This window comes from Acipenser ruthenus, chromosome 30, assembly GCF_902713425.1.
Source record: "Acipenser ruthenus chromosome 30, fAciRut3.2 maternal haplotype, whole genome shotgun sequence".
Lineage (NCBI taxonomy): Eukaryota > Metazoa > Chordata > Actinopteri > Acipenseriformes > Acipenseridae > Acipenser > Acipenser ruthenus.
In genome coordinates this window covers 5,898,544-5,912,333 of record NC_081218.1, presented here as the reverse complement: position 1 = coordinate 5,912,333, position 13,790 = coordinate 5,898,544, and the positions used below count along the sequence as shown (strand labels likewise).

Sequence of the window (13,790 nt, the reverse complement as noted above, 5' to 3'; positions counted from 1 at the left end):
CTCAAAGTATTTTCTAAAACCGTTTTGACTTTAAGAACGTAAAAAAAATAACCCAACAAAAACACACACAGAAGCACCTGACCACTGCAGCTCAGTGACTGCTGAATATTTTTGCGCTGCTCTCTTTGTCGTGTGTCTGCGGGTGCCTCTTGTGCGGTGGGGGGTAGTCTCAGCTCCTGTGGGGGTCGCAGGACGGCTTCTGGCTTTCCTTCCACCCCGAGCTCTCAATTACTTAATTGCTCTAAATTATTTGACAAATTGGACACATTAAACACTTCTCTCTCCCCGGCCTCGCAATGTTTCACAGCTCGTGCACACTTTGAATCAAGGGCATTTTTTTTTAAAACTGTCAATTTAAAAGACCTTAGAAAAAATAATTCTTATGAAAAAGGAGTCATGTAGCAGACGCTTTTGTCCAAAGCGACTTACAGAGACCAGGGGGTGAGCGATGCATCACAACTGCTGCTGCTGCAGAGTCACTCACAAGGATGTCCGATTGAACAAATAAGTTAGAAGAATGAAGTGAAACTCAAGCGCTCAAGTTGGAATGAAAACCTGGAGGACTGGAGTTTGACGGCCCTGCTCTGGCGGTGTGTCTCCCAGCGGGGTTACAGGTCCTCGGGGTTGGCGGTGCGTCTCCCAGCGGGGTTACAGGTCCTTGGGGTTGGCGGTGCGTCTCCCAGCGGGGTTACAGGTCTTTGGGGTTGGTGGTGCGTCTCCCAGCGGGGTTACAGGTCCTTGGGGTTGGCGGTGCGTCTCCCAGCGGGGTTACAGGTCCTTGGGGTTGGTGGTGCGTCTCCCAGCGGGGTTACAGGTCCTTGGGGTTTGCGGTGCGTCTCCCAGCGGGGTTACAGGTCCTTGGGGTTGGTGGTGCGTCTCCCAGCGGGGTTACAGGTCCTTGGGGTTGGCGGTGCGTCTCCCAGCGGGGTTACAGGTCCTTGGGGTTGGCGGTGCGTCTCCCAGCGGGGTTACAGGTCCTTGGGGTTGGCGGTGCGTCTCCCAGCGGTGTTACAGGTCCTTGGGGTTGGCGGTGTGTCTCCAGCGGGGTTACAGGTCCTTGGGGTTGGCGGTGCGTCTCCCAGCGGGGTTACAGGTCCTTGGGGTTGGTGGTGCGTCTCCCAGCGGGGTTACAGGTCCTTGGGGTTGGTGGTGCGTCTCCCAGCGGGGTTACAGGTCCTTGGGGTTGGCGGTGTGTCTCCAGCGGGGTTACAGGACCTTGGGGTTGGCGGTGCGTCTCCCAGCGGGGTTACAGGTCCTTGGGGTTGGCGGTTTGTCTCCAGCGGGGTTACAGGTCCTTGGGGTTGGTGGTGCGTCTCCCAGCGGGGTTACAGGTCCTTGGGGTTGGCGGTGTGTCTCCAGCGGGGTTACATGTCTTTGGGGTTGGTGGTGCGTCTCCCAGCGGGGTTACAGGTCCTTGGGGTTGGCGGTGTGTCTCCAGCGGGGTTACAGGTCCTTGGGGTTGGCGGTGTGTCTCCAGCGGGGTTACAGGTCCTTGGGGTTGGCGGTGCGTTTCCCAGCGGGGTTACAGGTCCTTGGGGTTGGTGGTGCGTCTCCCAGCGGGGTTACAGGTCCTTGGGGTTGGTGGTGCGTCTCCCAGCGGGGTTACAGGTCCTTGGGGTTGGCGGTGTGTCTCCAGCGGGGTTACAGGTCCTTGGGGTTGGTGGTGCGTCTCCCAGCGGGGTTACAGGTCCTTGGGGTTGGCGGTGCGTCTCCCAGCGGGGTTACAGGTCCTTGGGGTTGGCGGTGCGTTTCCCAGCGGGGTTACAGGTCCTTGGGGTTGGTGGTGCGTCTCCCAGCGGGGTTACAGGTCCTTGGGGTTGGCGGTGTGTCTCCAGCGGGGTTACATGTCTTTGGGGTTGGCGGTGCGTCTCCCAGCGGGGTTACAGGTCCTTGGGGTTGGCGGTGCGTCTCCAGCGGGGTTACAGGTCCTTGGGGTTGGCGGTGCGTCTCCCAGCGGGGTTACAGGTCCTTGGGGTTGGCGGTGCGTCTCCCAGCGGGGTTACAGGTCCTTGGGGTTGGCGGTGCGTCTCCCAGCGGGGTTACAGGTCCTTGGGGTTGGCGGTGTGTCTCCCAGCGGGGTTACAGGTCCTTGGGGTTGGCGGTGTGTCCTTCCAGACTGCAGCTCCCGGTGAGTCAGCATGATGAGCCGGCTGAAACAGGGCCCACACATGATGTCAGAGACAGGGGAGGAGAGGAGAGACAGAGAGACACAGAGCAGGGCAGCGGGGCTTCACAGTGCAGCTAGATGTCAAGCAGAGCAAAAAGCACAGCATTACGCAGACTGGGAGAGAGAGAGAACGGGGAAGGGATGCGTAACCAGGCACGGGTGCAAACTGCAGATACAGAGAGACAGATTGTCAGGAAGATCTTTGTAATGACAGACAGAGGCAGACACACAGCCCAGAGCGAGTGTAAGGAGCGAGCGGTGGAGCGGTCAGGTGTCTCGGGTGAGTTCACTTACTTGATCTGCGAGAGCTCCTCTATAAGTCCGCACACCAGCTCGCTGGCGTCCTCGTAGTCCTGCAGAGACTGGGACCGGGGCCTCCCTGAAGACAAGAACACAGAGCAGCACTGAAACAGCCAGACAGCCACTGCAGCTCTAAAGCCAGCCAGACACTGCAGCCATAATAGCAGCACAGCAGCATTTCATGTTAGATTTCCAAACGTCACATTCGTCGTCAGTTTTTCGTTAAGTACATGGGAAAACTACAAAGCGGTGGTGTGTAACTCAATATGTGAACCTAACGTTATTCAGCAGATTTCATCCGACTTTACGCAGCAAATTGAGTTCATTCTATAGGGGGACCACAGCTGTATAGAGGCACCAGGGGCGATCCCCCATCCTCTGCTGAATGCTTCATTGTAAAATCTTCAGCAGGATTTAAGTTTTTCTTTCAGCGTTTCAATGTTAAAGCGCTTCGTAGCGGTTGCTAGTCATGGGGTGAACGCCAGAGAATTACCTTCTGAACAAAAGGACATAAACACTCCATTCAAACACACTAATGGAGAACAGATGTTTGAAAACGTCCCCCCTCCCTCCCTCTCCGCTTACCCCAGTGTCATCTCGTGGAGCTGCGAGTCCGAGATGGAGCCGATGGAGAGAGGCAGCTCCAGGGAAGAACCACCGGACTCTGTCCCAAGGACGGGGAGCGGAGCCGGGAGAGAGCAGGAGTCAGGGAAGCGCTGCAACACACAGAGGAGATTCTTACAGAGAGATAGAGGCTGCCTGGAAACCATGGCAAACTCAGTGCTATATAATCTTGAGGGGGGAGACTGACTGACTACTAAAACATCAGGAGAAACTTTAATAAGGGACCATGTTAATATGACTCTGACTGACTGATCCGCTGCCCACAGTAAACGCCGGTCACTCACCTGCGTGGAGCAGTCGTGCAGAAACTCAGAGTCCCACTCGCTGTGATCCTCGCAGCTCTGTGTGGCCCCCGCATCCTCTCTCTCAGACTCGGGGCTCGCCCGGGCAGCAGCTGGGGTAAAGGGGTGGGGTCCCCCCTCCTCTCGATCCTGGGCGGCCGAGGCAGGGTTTGTCAGTCTGCCTGCCCCAGCTGCTCCCTGGAGACTTCCCTCCGCCTCGGTGTGAGTCAGATCAGGGCAGGCTGTCTCAGCGCACACTAGCGCGGTCGTCACCTCCCTCTTCCCAGCAGCAGCAGCAGCAGCAGCACTGGTGGCAGGCTTGCACCGCCTTGACCGCGCCGCCCCCTTAGCCTTGCGCTGCCCGGCCCCCGCGTCGCTCGAGTCTTCTATCTCCAGCACGGCGAAGCGGGATTGCCAGTCCCTCTCCTCCAGCACGCACGGGTTCACGTACACGGCTGCTGGTTTGGATTCTGCTGCTGCTGCTGCTGCACTGGATGATGACGTTGATAGTTTGTTGTTCTCTGAAAGCTTTATTTGTCCCCAGTCGCTTCCCTCTCCCTCTCCGAAGCTCTGCGATGCTTTTAACTCTTCCGTCTCGGTTCTGCTCTGTGAATGGCTTTGCTGGGTTTTTCTCATGAAATCCTTCTCGTTCTTTTCAGGGCCCTCCTCCTCACTGCCTGGGATTTGCCTGCCTGCTGCCAATTCCACGTCCTCATTCCCAAGCCGGATCCGGGATCGCCCCGCGCAGCTCCAAGGGGGCCAGGAGGCGGCAGAGGCATGAGGCGGCGGTGTTGTTCCGGATCCCGGATTCGGGAAAACTTGCGAGCCCTTCTCCATCGCGACTCCTCGCCCCTGCCTGGGGATCACCCCTTTGCAGAGCCTCGTAGATTCTTCTCTCTCAGGAACGGAGGCTGCTGCTGCTGCTGGCAGGGCAGGGGGCTCTCCGGGGGTTCCGCAGTGGGAATGTGGGGGTGCAGGCTGAGCCCCAGCTTCGTTGCAAGGTTCCGCCAGCCCCTTTCCCTGCAGATTGGTCGATGTTTCAGCCTGTGTCTCGGGGTAAGTCTCAACGTGTTTCGGCTTGGCTGACTCGGACTGCTTCCCCCCCTCTGTAAACACAGCCTCCGTGCTCCCTAATAAACAGGCTGGCCCTCCCTGTGCACTACCAGCAACACCACCGCCCTGCGTTTCTGTACCCTCCAACCCCAGAGAGGCTTTTAATCCAGGGGTCCCGCACCCCTCGCAATGGGGTAGGTGCTCCTGCCCCCCCTCTCCTGCCCCCCCTTGCTCCGTTACAGTGGCCTGCTGCCTCTCTGGATCTGCCTCCTGTCTCTGCTCTCCCGAAGTGCTGGCTTTGTGGTTTGGCCCGTGCGATCCCCCGTGACTGTGGAGGGTGGCGTCTACCTGCCCCGGCCCTTCCCCTGCCCACCTGTGCTGGTCCGAAGTGGTATCCTCCGGCGCACTGGGCTGGGCGACATCATCATCATCATCTTCATCATCATCGCAGGATGAGCCCGCAGTGGAGAAGCAGCACGGGAGGATATTCTGAAAACGCAAGCACAGCAGACAGCAGTTCACTAAAACAAGGAAAGCAACTTCAAAATACATTTTATTACTTAAAATAGTCTGAACTGACTCCCCTCCCGCCCGCCACCTTCTTACCCTTCATATGGCGTCTGCAGTATAGAAAACTAATGCAATTACTGAAATACTGTTTTTGTTACAGGGATCCTTATGGGCCGATAGTGTCCATCTGTTATTATTAATGATTAATTTAGCAGACGTTTTTATCCAAAGTGACTTAGAGACTAGGGGGTGAGCTATGCTTCATCAACAACTGCTGCTGCTGCAGAGTCACTTCCAATAGGACCTCGTTTGTTTCACGTCTCATCTGAAGGATGTCTGTCTGTCTGTCTGTCACTCTACATGGTGAGCACGATCACTGCTCCTGATTTCACACCGGTCTCCACCCATCTTGTATCACACGCTCCTGAGCCTCCTTTCAGCCTCGGACACGCTGTTATTACAGAGTCCAGCCGCGCGAGTCTTTACAGAAGCGGGAGCCTCGGACACGCTGTTATTACAGAGTCCAGCCGCGCGAGTCTTTACAGAAGCGGGAGCCTCGGACACGCTGTTATTACAGAGTCCAGCCGCGCGAGTCTTTATAAAAGTGGGAGCCTCGGACACGCTGTTATTACAGAGTCCAGCCGCACGAGTCTTTACAGAAGCGGGAGCCTCGGACACGCTGTTATTACAGAGTCCAGCCGCGCGAGTCTTTACAGAAGCGGGAGCCTCGGACACGCTGTTATAACAGAGTCCAGCCGCGCGAGTCTTTATAAAAGTGGGAGCCTCGGACACGCTGTTATTACAGAGTCCAGCCGCGCGAGTCTTTACAGAAGCGGGAGCCTCGGACACGCTGTTATTACAGAGTCCAGCCGCACGAGTCTTTACAGAAGCGGGAGCCTCGGACACGCTGTTATTACAGAGTCCAGCCGCGCGAGTCTTTACAGAAGCGGGAGCCTCGGACACGCTGTTATTCAGAGTCCAGCCGCGCTAGTCTTTACAGAAGCGGGAGCCTCGGACACGCTGTTATTACAGAGTCCAGCCGCGCGAGTCTTTACAGAAGCGGGAGCCTCAGACACACTTATTATAAAAAGTGTTCATGTATTTGATACAGATGTAAGAGTGATTTTTTTTATATATGTATTGTAAGACAGCAGGGAGGGGTGTTAAAATCCTCCCTGTGTAGGATATGTGCGCAGGCACCTTGTTTGTTAGTTTGCTCTATTGTTTGATTGTTTTGCTTTATTGTTACTTTGATTTGTTAATTGTTTTATTATTAATTATCCCCTGCACCTGGTGCTTATTATTAAATTAGAGCCAGGTGCAGGGTATAAAAGAGAGGCAGTCAGTTTGCTCTGGGCTGCTGAGGAGAAGGAGGCAGAAAGGGGTGCTCTGCTTCCAAGCAGTCGTGTAAGTTTGAAGAAGAGTGTGTTTTTGCGTTTTGGCAGGTAAACGGCTTAGCCGTCCTGCCCGATAGTGAGGTTCCCGTGTGTCTAGTTAGTGCTCGTATAGCGCTAGGAGTTTATTTTGTGTTTATTAAAAAAAATAGCGCGTCAGCGCTGTAAAGACCAGTTTCTGGAGTCCTGGGTCTATTTTTAAAGGGGCAAGAACCGTGTGTGGTGCCGGCTAGTTCACAGTATATATTATACAATTATAACAGAATTATAGGGCAGCTGGCTCTTTGAGCTCAATAGATATTATTTTATTTAAAGGAATTAGCCACACTAGCGGCTAGTTTCACAGACCCTGATTAGCGCTAAAAAAACTAGCCATTAGGGATTTTTGCTAACAGAAGCAATTCATAGGTCCCAGAGTCAAGGGTACTATTTTATTTTCCCCTTTCCCCCATTTGAAAAGTTTTTACTTGGGGAAAAAAAAAAACACACACACACAACCTTGCAAATCTATCTGTAAATGTGGTTCTGGTGGTTTAAATGCTAAAACAACCATTACAAACAGAAGGATGAATCTATTAAAAACATGTATTTACAGCCTGAGTGTTAAAATAATGAATAAATCCATTGAAATATGAATAATGAAATGCCTACCTGGGCTAACGGTAGGAAGCAGTCCTTCACTCCAGGGCTGAGTTTGTGAGCGCCGTCTCCCCCCTCACTCTCTGACCTGCTTTAGAAAGGATCAGAAAGCTGGGTTAACATGCCAGATATTAAGAGTTCAGCCACAGTCCAAGTGTAAAACGTTTAGAAATGTTCCTAAAGCATCGTCACATAGATAATGCACGTCAAAGTTTCACAGCGTTCGGTGGCTGCAGAGCCTCCAATGCAGTCATGAGTGTGTTTCTCCAGCTGGCTTTGCTGTGTGAGGACCGCGAGACAAAAAACACTCTGAACTTGATTTGAGGAAGCTACGGAAACACTTAGAGCAAAAAACACCCACAGAAGACTGCTGGTATAAATCCATTTTCAGGAATGGCGGTTTGAACCCTGGTTCCAGGAGCCCTAGTCTGTCTCCCTGTCCCGTACCTTCCTGCGACTCCTCTCTCCTCTGCGCTGCTCGGGGCAGCGCGGTCATCCTCACAGCGCAGTTCCACTTGCTGACCGCAGACGGCGCTCTCCTCGTTCACAGTCCCCGAAGCCTTCTCCTGTGTTACTTCCTTTTTCTTTGTTGTTCCTTTTCGCTTACCGCCTGAGAATTAAAATAAATGAACCCTTTAACGAAGGTATAAGGGCCGTGCGTGAACCAACAAATAAAAAGGTGTTTTTATTTGCACGAAACAGGGTTTAAACCTCCTCTACGCTCCCCTGCCTCCAGAGCCCACTCCTTCTCCACCATCGCTCCGCAGTGGTGGAATGACCTTCCTACAGATGTCAGGACTGCCCAGTCCCTGACCACATTCCGGCGCCTCCTTAAGACTCACCTCTTCAGACAGCACCTGTAGAACTCCTCTGTTGTATCCTGGGACACTATCACCCTTCATTTAAATGTGCTTTATTTTGCTCTTACTGCATTTAATCTTGTACTTCAGAATACTGTAATCTGCCAAGTGTTTAATCTGTAGTATTTTGTATTTAATCATATCCTGATGTAACTATCACTATTTAATCATATCCTGATGTAACTATCACTGTTATCTGCTGTATTATTGAATTGTGGTTTGTCACACTTGTACTTTGCTTGAACAAAAGTTATTGTATTTCTTGCTCTTATTGTATTACTTGTATTGTAACACTTGAAATGTATTTGCTTACGATTGTAAGTCGCCCTGGATAAGGGCGTCTGCTAAGAAATAAATAATAATAATAATGATAATTTAAAATGTACAGACAGACAGACAGACAGACAGACAGAGAGAGAGAGAGAGAAAGACAGAGAGACAGACAGAGTGAGAGAGAGAGAGACAGACAGAGTGAGAGAGAGACAGAGAGAGACAGACAGAGAGAGAAAGACAAAGAGAGAGACAGACAGACAGACAGAGAGAGACAGACAGAGAGACAGACAGTGAGAGAGAGACAGAGAGAGACATACAGAGAGAGAAAGACAAACAGAGAGAGACAGACAGACAGAGACAGACAGACAGAGAGAGAGACAGACAGACAGAGAGAGACAGACAGACAGAGAGAGAGACAGACAGACAGACAGAGTGAGAGAGACAAGAGAGAGACATACAGAGAGAGAAAGACAAACAGAGAAGACAGACAGACAGACAGACAGACAGAGAGAGACAGGTTGATCTGGTTTATCCAAATGTATTTTCTTAGACCTACCTGCAGATTGTTGCCTCTTCCTTTTAGACATTTCGCAAACCTGAATTATACATACATTAAAAAAGTGAATTAAATACTATTGACATGAATATATATATATATATATATATATATATATATATATATATATATATATATATATATATATATATATATATATATATAATGTCTGTGTTAATAAAAACACAATAGTGACTTCACTTAAAAGGCTACCTCGGCTGGTGGCACTTCCAAAATAAAATAAAATAAAATAAATAACGAGTTCAAATTGCCATGGTCCAGGAAGTTACACAGAATATTAAATCCTCAAACACACAGTGGGAATGATGAAACAAGTCACCCACACGTTTCTTTATTCTGCTTTTGTGTTTAATAAACAGACTGCGCTGTGTCAACTTGCCGGGCGCGCTGCCGCCAGCACAGTTTAGTAACGATACCAAAAAAAAAAAAAAAAATGATGAATATAAAATATTAAAACCTGGACGATTTTACATTTTTACTGTTTGTGACCGGGATAAAAAATAAAATAAAAGTGAAGGCTGGAAAGTGACAGCTCCAGTTTCCCCGGGACGCCTGCTAACGCGGCCTGGCTTAGGGATGCGCTTATTATTAGAGAAATGAAAACTAAACTAAAGCAAAGAAACAACGAACACTTGCCTTTTAAATCTACAACTTATTACTTAATAAAAACCTGAATCAAATATCAGCCAAATCGGCTCTTTATTTCCTACTCATTTTTAGACAAGATGAATCAATGTCTGTCATAACATTAATTAAATAACTTAAATAACTTACTTAAGTAAATAGCTAATATAATTTTTGTATAACTACAATTCTTGAATAACAAGTTTACTGCGCTGTGTTTACTTTTAAACAGCTGAAGGGCTTTTGCCCGAAAGGTCATGCAAATAAAATATGTTTTAATCTGCTAAACATTGTGTACATTGTTAAGAAACCTGTTGTACACTGTCATTATTATTATTATTATTATTATTATTATCATTATTTTACCGTCAGCTCTTCTCACGCGACAGTGTGGAGACGACGCTAGGCGCGCGCTCTCTCACCTCACTGCGCAGGTGCCGGAGCCGCAATGCCATATGGGATTTGTAGTTTTTACATATTATTAAAACTGTTCTTTGGGGATTATTAAGCTTCAGATTTAAAATGCATATTTTTTTATGAGCCGTACTAACCCGGGCAACCCGCTGAATTCGACAGTGAGGGCAACACTTAAAGCAAGTATATATATATATATATATATATATATATATATATATATATATATATATATATATATATATATATATATATATATATATATATATATATATATATATATGTGTGTGTGTGTGTGTGTGTGTGTTATGTTATAACATTAATTAAATAACTCCTACACCTTTTACACACACACACACACATATATATATATATATATATACAGTCCTAGTCCCCCTGTTCAGAGCTGCGCTTGCTCAGCTATACATAAATAAATAAATAAATAAATAAATAAATAATAAAAAAATCACGTATTTCCGTGATAGGTAATATTTACGTAAATACGTGACAACAAAGTATCACGTGATTACGAGAAATGAAATTATCACGTAACTACGTGCTAAAATGTATGTTTTTTTGTTTTGTTTTTTTTACCCCCCGTGTTGTTCGAGTCGATGCGCTGTAAGCAGGATACAGTAACTCTAATAACACGTGTACTGCCCTGACTCACGAGTAAATCCTTTACCAGCTTTGAAAAACGAAACTGTGCGATTGTAGTAGGGTCTTATTATTATTATTATTATTATTATTATTATTATTATTATTATTATTATTATTATTATTCACGTGTGGATTGTGTTTCTCATGTTATTATTTGATAAATGTGTATTGTGTGTGTGTGTGTGTGTGTGTGTTGATTTATTTATATAAATGTATGTTTTGTTGTTCAGCTCTTTATTATTATTTCTCATATTTGCTTCACTGGACCCCCCTAAATTACTTTCTCTGTTTCCTCTATGGAACTATACGAGAGAAACTCCGATTGACTGCCTGCCCAATGCACTCATGATTTGAGAGCCGAGCTGGATTCAAACCTTCGAGCCCCCAGAGGTGAAAGGCTATTGCATTAACCCACAGCACCCCCTAGTGGTACTGGCCATGCCTGTGCAGTTTGACACACATATTACCTGTCGATATCAATTTTCATGCCTTTTACAAGAAATATCAATATTATGACTAGTTCCAAATTATTTCTGATGAAAATCGACAGGTTCTTTGCTTATGCAGATTTGTCAAAGATAACACTAAGAAGTAAAAGTTGCTGCTATTTCCTGGTGCACAACAACTTCCTGTGTTGTAGTTCAGTTTCACTCCAAGGGCCGAGTTGCAATCAGGTCATGTGATGTACTGCACAGGAAGTGATTAGATGGGTGGATCTACAGCTTGTACTTGTAAAATCTGTATATTGCCTTGATGTACAGGGGACACAAAAACACACTGTCCCACAGGCTAACAATTAGAAAAGTGAAACAGGCTAAAGTTGAATAAAGCACATTTATTTAAAATAAACCCTTCTTTTGGCTGCCTCGTAAAATCGTGGCTCTATAACCTCAAACACTGAATCATAAACCCGAGGAGAACTCCAAGGAAATAAACGTTAGCCAACGTCTTCTTATACTTCACTCAACCGAGAAGACAATTTGAATTTAAATTATAGGAGAGGGCACCGTCATTTAAATGTAATCAGAGGGTTAGTTTGACTTCCACTGACATGCAGTTTAGTTTTGATACCTGAACAGCAGTTTATGCCAAAACATTGTGGGATCAATTAGTTATATAGCTTTACATCTCAAATGCACACAGACCGCTGCACAGATAAGATAATCAAATCCCTCCAATTGTATTGAGTGGCACTCAGAGTGGACCATGGAAACTGATAAAAAACACAGAGAATTTCAATCCTTCCTTACACTTACAGGGATTCCAGTGTTCCAAATGAAGTATGTCAGCCACATTCATTTTTTAAAGTATTTTCCTACAGTAAAAATGTGCATCACTTTTCCTGAAAGCAATGCCAAACTTTTTGGGGCCTGAATCACACGGATTAAGTGGTCTTCATTCCATTGTGAAAAGCGGTGCACATTTTGCCTGGTACTGTATTAAGAAGCCAGTCCACAGCACATTGGATCCTTGCGTCTCTCTCATAGATCACTTTTATCATGGGTGAGGGGGACCTTTTTCTGGATGTCTTCGTCAGATGTAAAATCCTCTGCTCTGTCCCTTCTCTCAGTCTCCAGGTCACTCGTCTTCTTTTTCCTTCCCTTGATCTTCTTTTTGTTGTTCTCCTTGTCATTATTTGTTCCTTTCTTCTTTTTCTTCTTCTTCTTTTCATCAATAGCTGCCGTTTCGCCCTTTTTTGAAGTCCAAACTTCATCCAAGCACTCTGAAATGTGAAAATAAGTTAATCATTTGAACCTGGTTAATCAGACATTAAATAACAGCAATTTCATATTTGTCCAAAGAGTGACCTATACTGAAACTTGTCTCAGAGGATCGTATTCAAAAAAGTTGGTGGGCATTTCAAACAATTTAAAAAAATGATAGCAAGTTTCTTAAACTTTAATAATAATGAAATAGTTTAGTCGTAAAAGGTTGGTTCTTATTAATTTAGTGTTCAAGAGGTGCAGGACAAAGGCACTGGATACAGCGTCACACCAACATTTTGCATGTGTTCTGTAACTGAGAAGCTTACAACAGGTGCTCCCATTTGTTTTTACTATCTTCAGAAAAATCTTAAATAAGGTATCTGCAAGTGAGAGAGCACACCTGAATCCTGACCTGAACCCCACCTGCCTGCCACTCAGTCCTGGGCCTCTCTACAAACTGTGTGCCAGTTTCTTTTAGAAATGACCACTGGAGGTGTGCAACAAATTCCTGTCTGTTACGCACTTCACAAAGTGACCTAATATTGCACAAACCCACTGTGAAGCCAAGGAGCTCTTTCAGTCCCCTTACCTTGGTTTTCCCCCTTCAGTACATGCTTTACACACAGGTAAGTGGTGAGATCCTCATCCTGATGTTTCCTATACCAGTCTTCAATTACATCTTCATACTTCTCCACCATCACATCACACTGCAGCAAAAATTAGGCAAACAGTTATTGAAAAAAATCCAGTGTTCATGGTGCAAGCAAGCAGGCAGGCTCTACAAGAGCATCCCCTCACAGCTCTGCAAGCGAAACACAGAGCACCTTAATCCCGCCATTGTAAAAAATGGTGTTTCTGGAAATGCACACGATGTCTAACCACCTGGCAAATGTTTCCGCCCCCATTAATATCGTAAGCACGTTGCTTACTAGAAGAACAGAGAAGTGAAAGAAGTGCATATGAAGGCCTGCACTTGAGCAGATTTGATAAAAGACACGACTGCAGTTCTTTTTAAAAGTGAAGGTCAGGAGCTCAAAGAGGAAGTGAAATCGGCTTTCATATTCTAACTGCATATTACTATAAATATCACGGCTCATATCAGCCAGTCAGGTTCCACTTCCAACTAGACCATTCATTATCTCGGCTTTAAACAGCCACACTCTTATACATGTTTATAGTAGCATTAAAAAGATTCTATAATTCCAAACATTCTTATAGCAAAAATGATATTTATTTTTTTTATTTTTTTTTAATGATACAAACATTTAAAATTATAAATCTATCAGTTTTCATGCCTTACTTTCAGGAAGCCATTCATGCTTCCACTTCCTAAATCACTGGAAGGTGAAATTCTCTCAACCCCTTCAACATCCAAGTTCTAGAATTTTCGCTTTACAAGGAAGACAGCAAACAGCCTGGGAGCTGCAGTTCAGTGTAGATTCACTGAATCTCACAAGGTTAACTAGTATAAGCATGCAAGATCCCGTAGCTCCCAGGGAGCCGCATGTCAAACCTAAAATGTTAATCTAGAACTCACTAGGGGAAAGTGAGCCAGGCTTCTTCCTGGCCCTGAAGGAACGGCACTCACCTGCTTCTTCAGGTCTGCTACCTCCGCAGACGTCTCGTTCCACAGTTCATACGGGATGTCCATCACCACCTTCACTCCCTTGTGCACTAAATTGTGTAACGTCTGGAACGTCTCCGCCAT

The 13,790-nt window shown here is 46.7% G+C and overlaps 2 protein-coding genes across 2 annotated transcripts; both read right to left on the bottom strand.

Moving 5' to 3' along the window:
• Positions 1–1,935: 1,935 nt before the first annotated feature.
• On the bottom strand, positions 1,936–9,737 carry LOC131702701 (uncharacterized). Its single transcript, XM_059004488.1, has 8 exons — positions 9,669–9,737; positions 8,658–8,697; positions 7,416–7,578; positions 6,981–7,059; positions 3,376–4,914; positions 3,053–3,183; positions 2,462–2,546; positions 1,936–2,150 (listed from the first exon to the last, which is right to left on the bottom strand). The coding sequence occupies exons 2-8, from the start codon at positions 8,686–8,688 to the stop codon at positions 2,040–2,042; spliced, it is 2,139 nt and encodes a 712-aa protein (XP_058860471.1). The 5' UTR covers positions 8,689–8,697; positions 9,669–9,737; the 3' UTR covers positions 1,936–2,039.
• Positions 9,738–11,103: 1,366 nt separating this feature from the next.
• LOC117414345 (protein canopy homolog 3-like) lies at positions 11,104–13,790 on the bottom strand. The gene is made up of 3 exons (XM_034024145.3): positions 13,671–13,790; positions 12,672–12,789; positions 11,104–12,099 (listed from the first exon to the last, which is right to left on the bottom strand). The coding sequence occupies exons 1-3, from the start codon at positions 13,788–13,790 to the stop codon at positions 11,858–11,860; spliced, it is 480 nt and encodes a 159-aa protein (XP_033880036.1). The 3' UTR covers positions 11,104–11,857.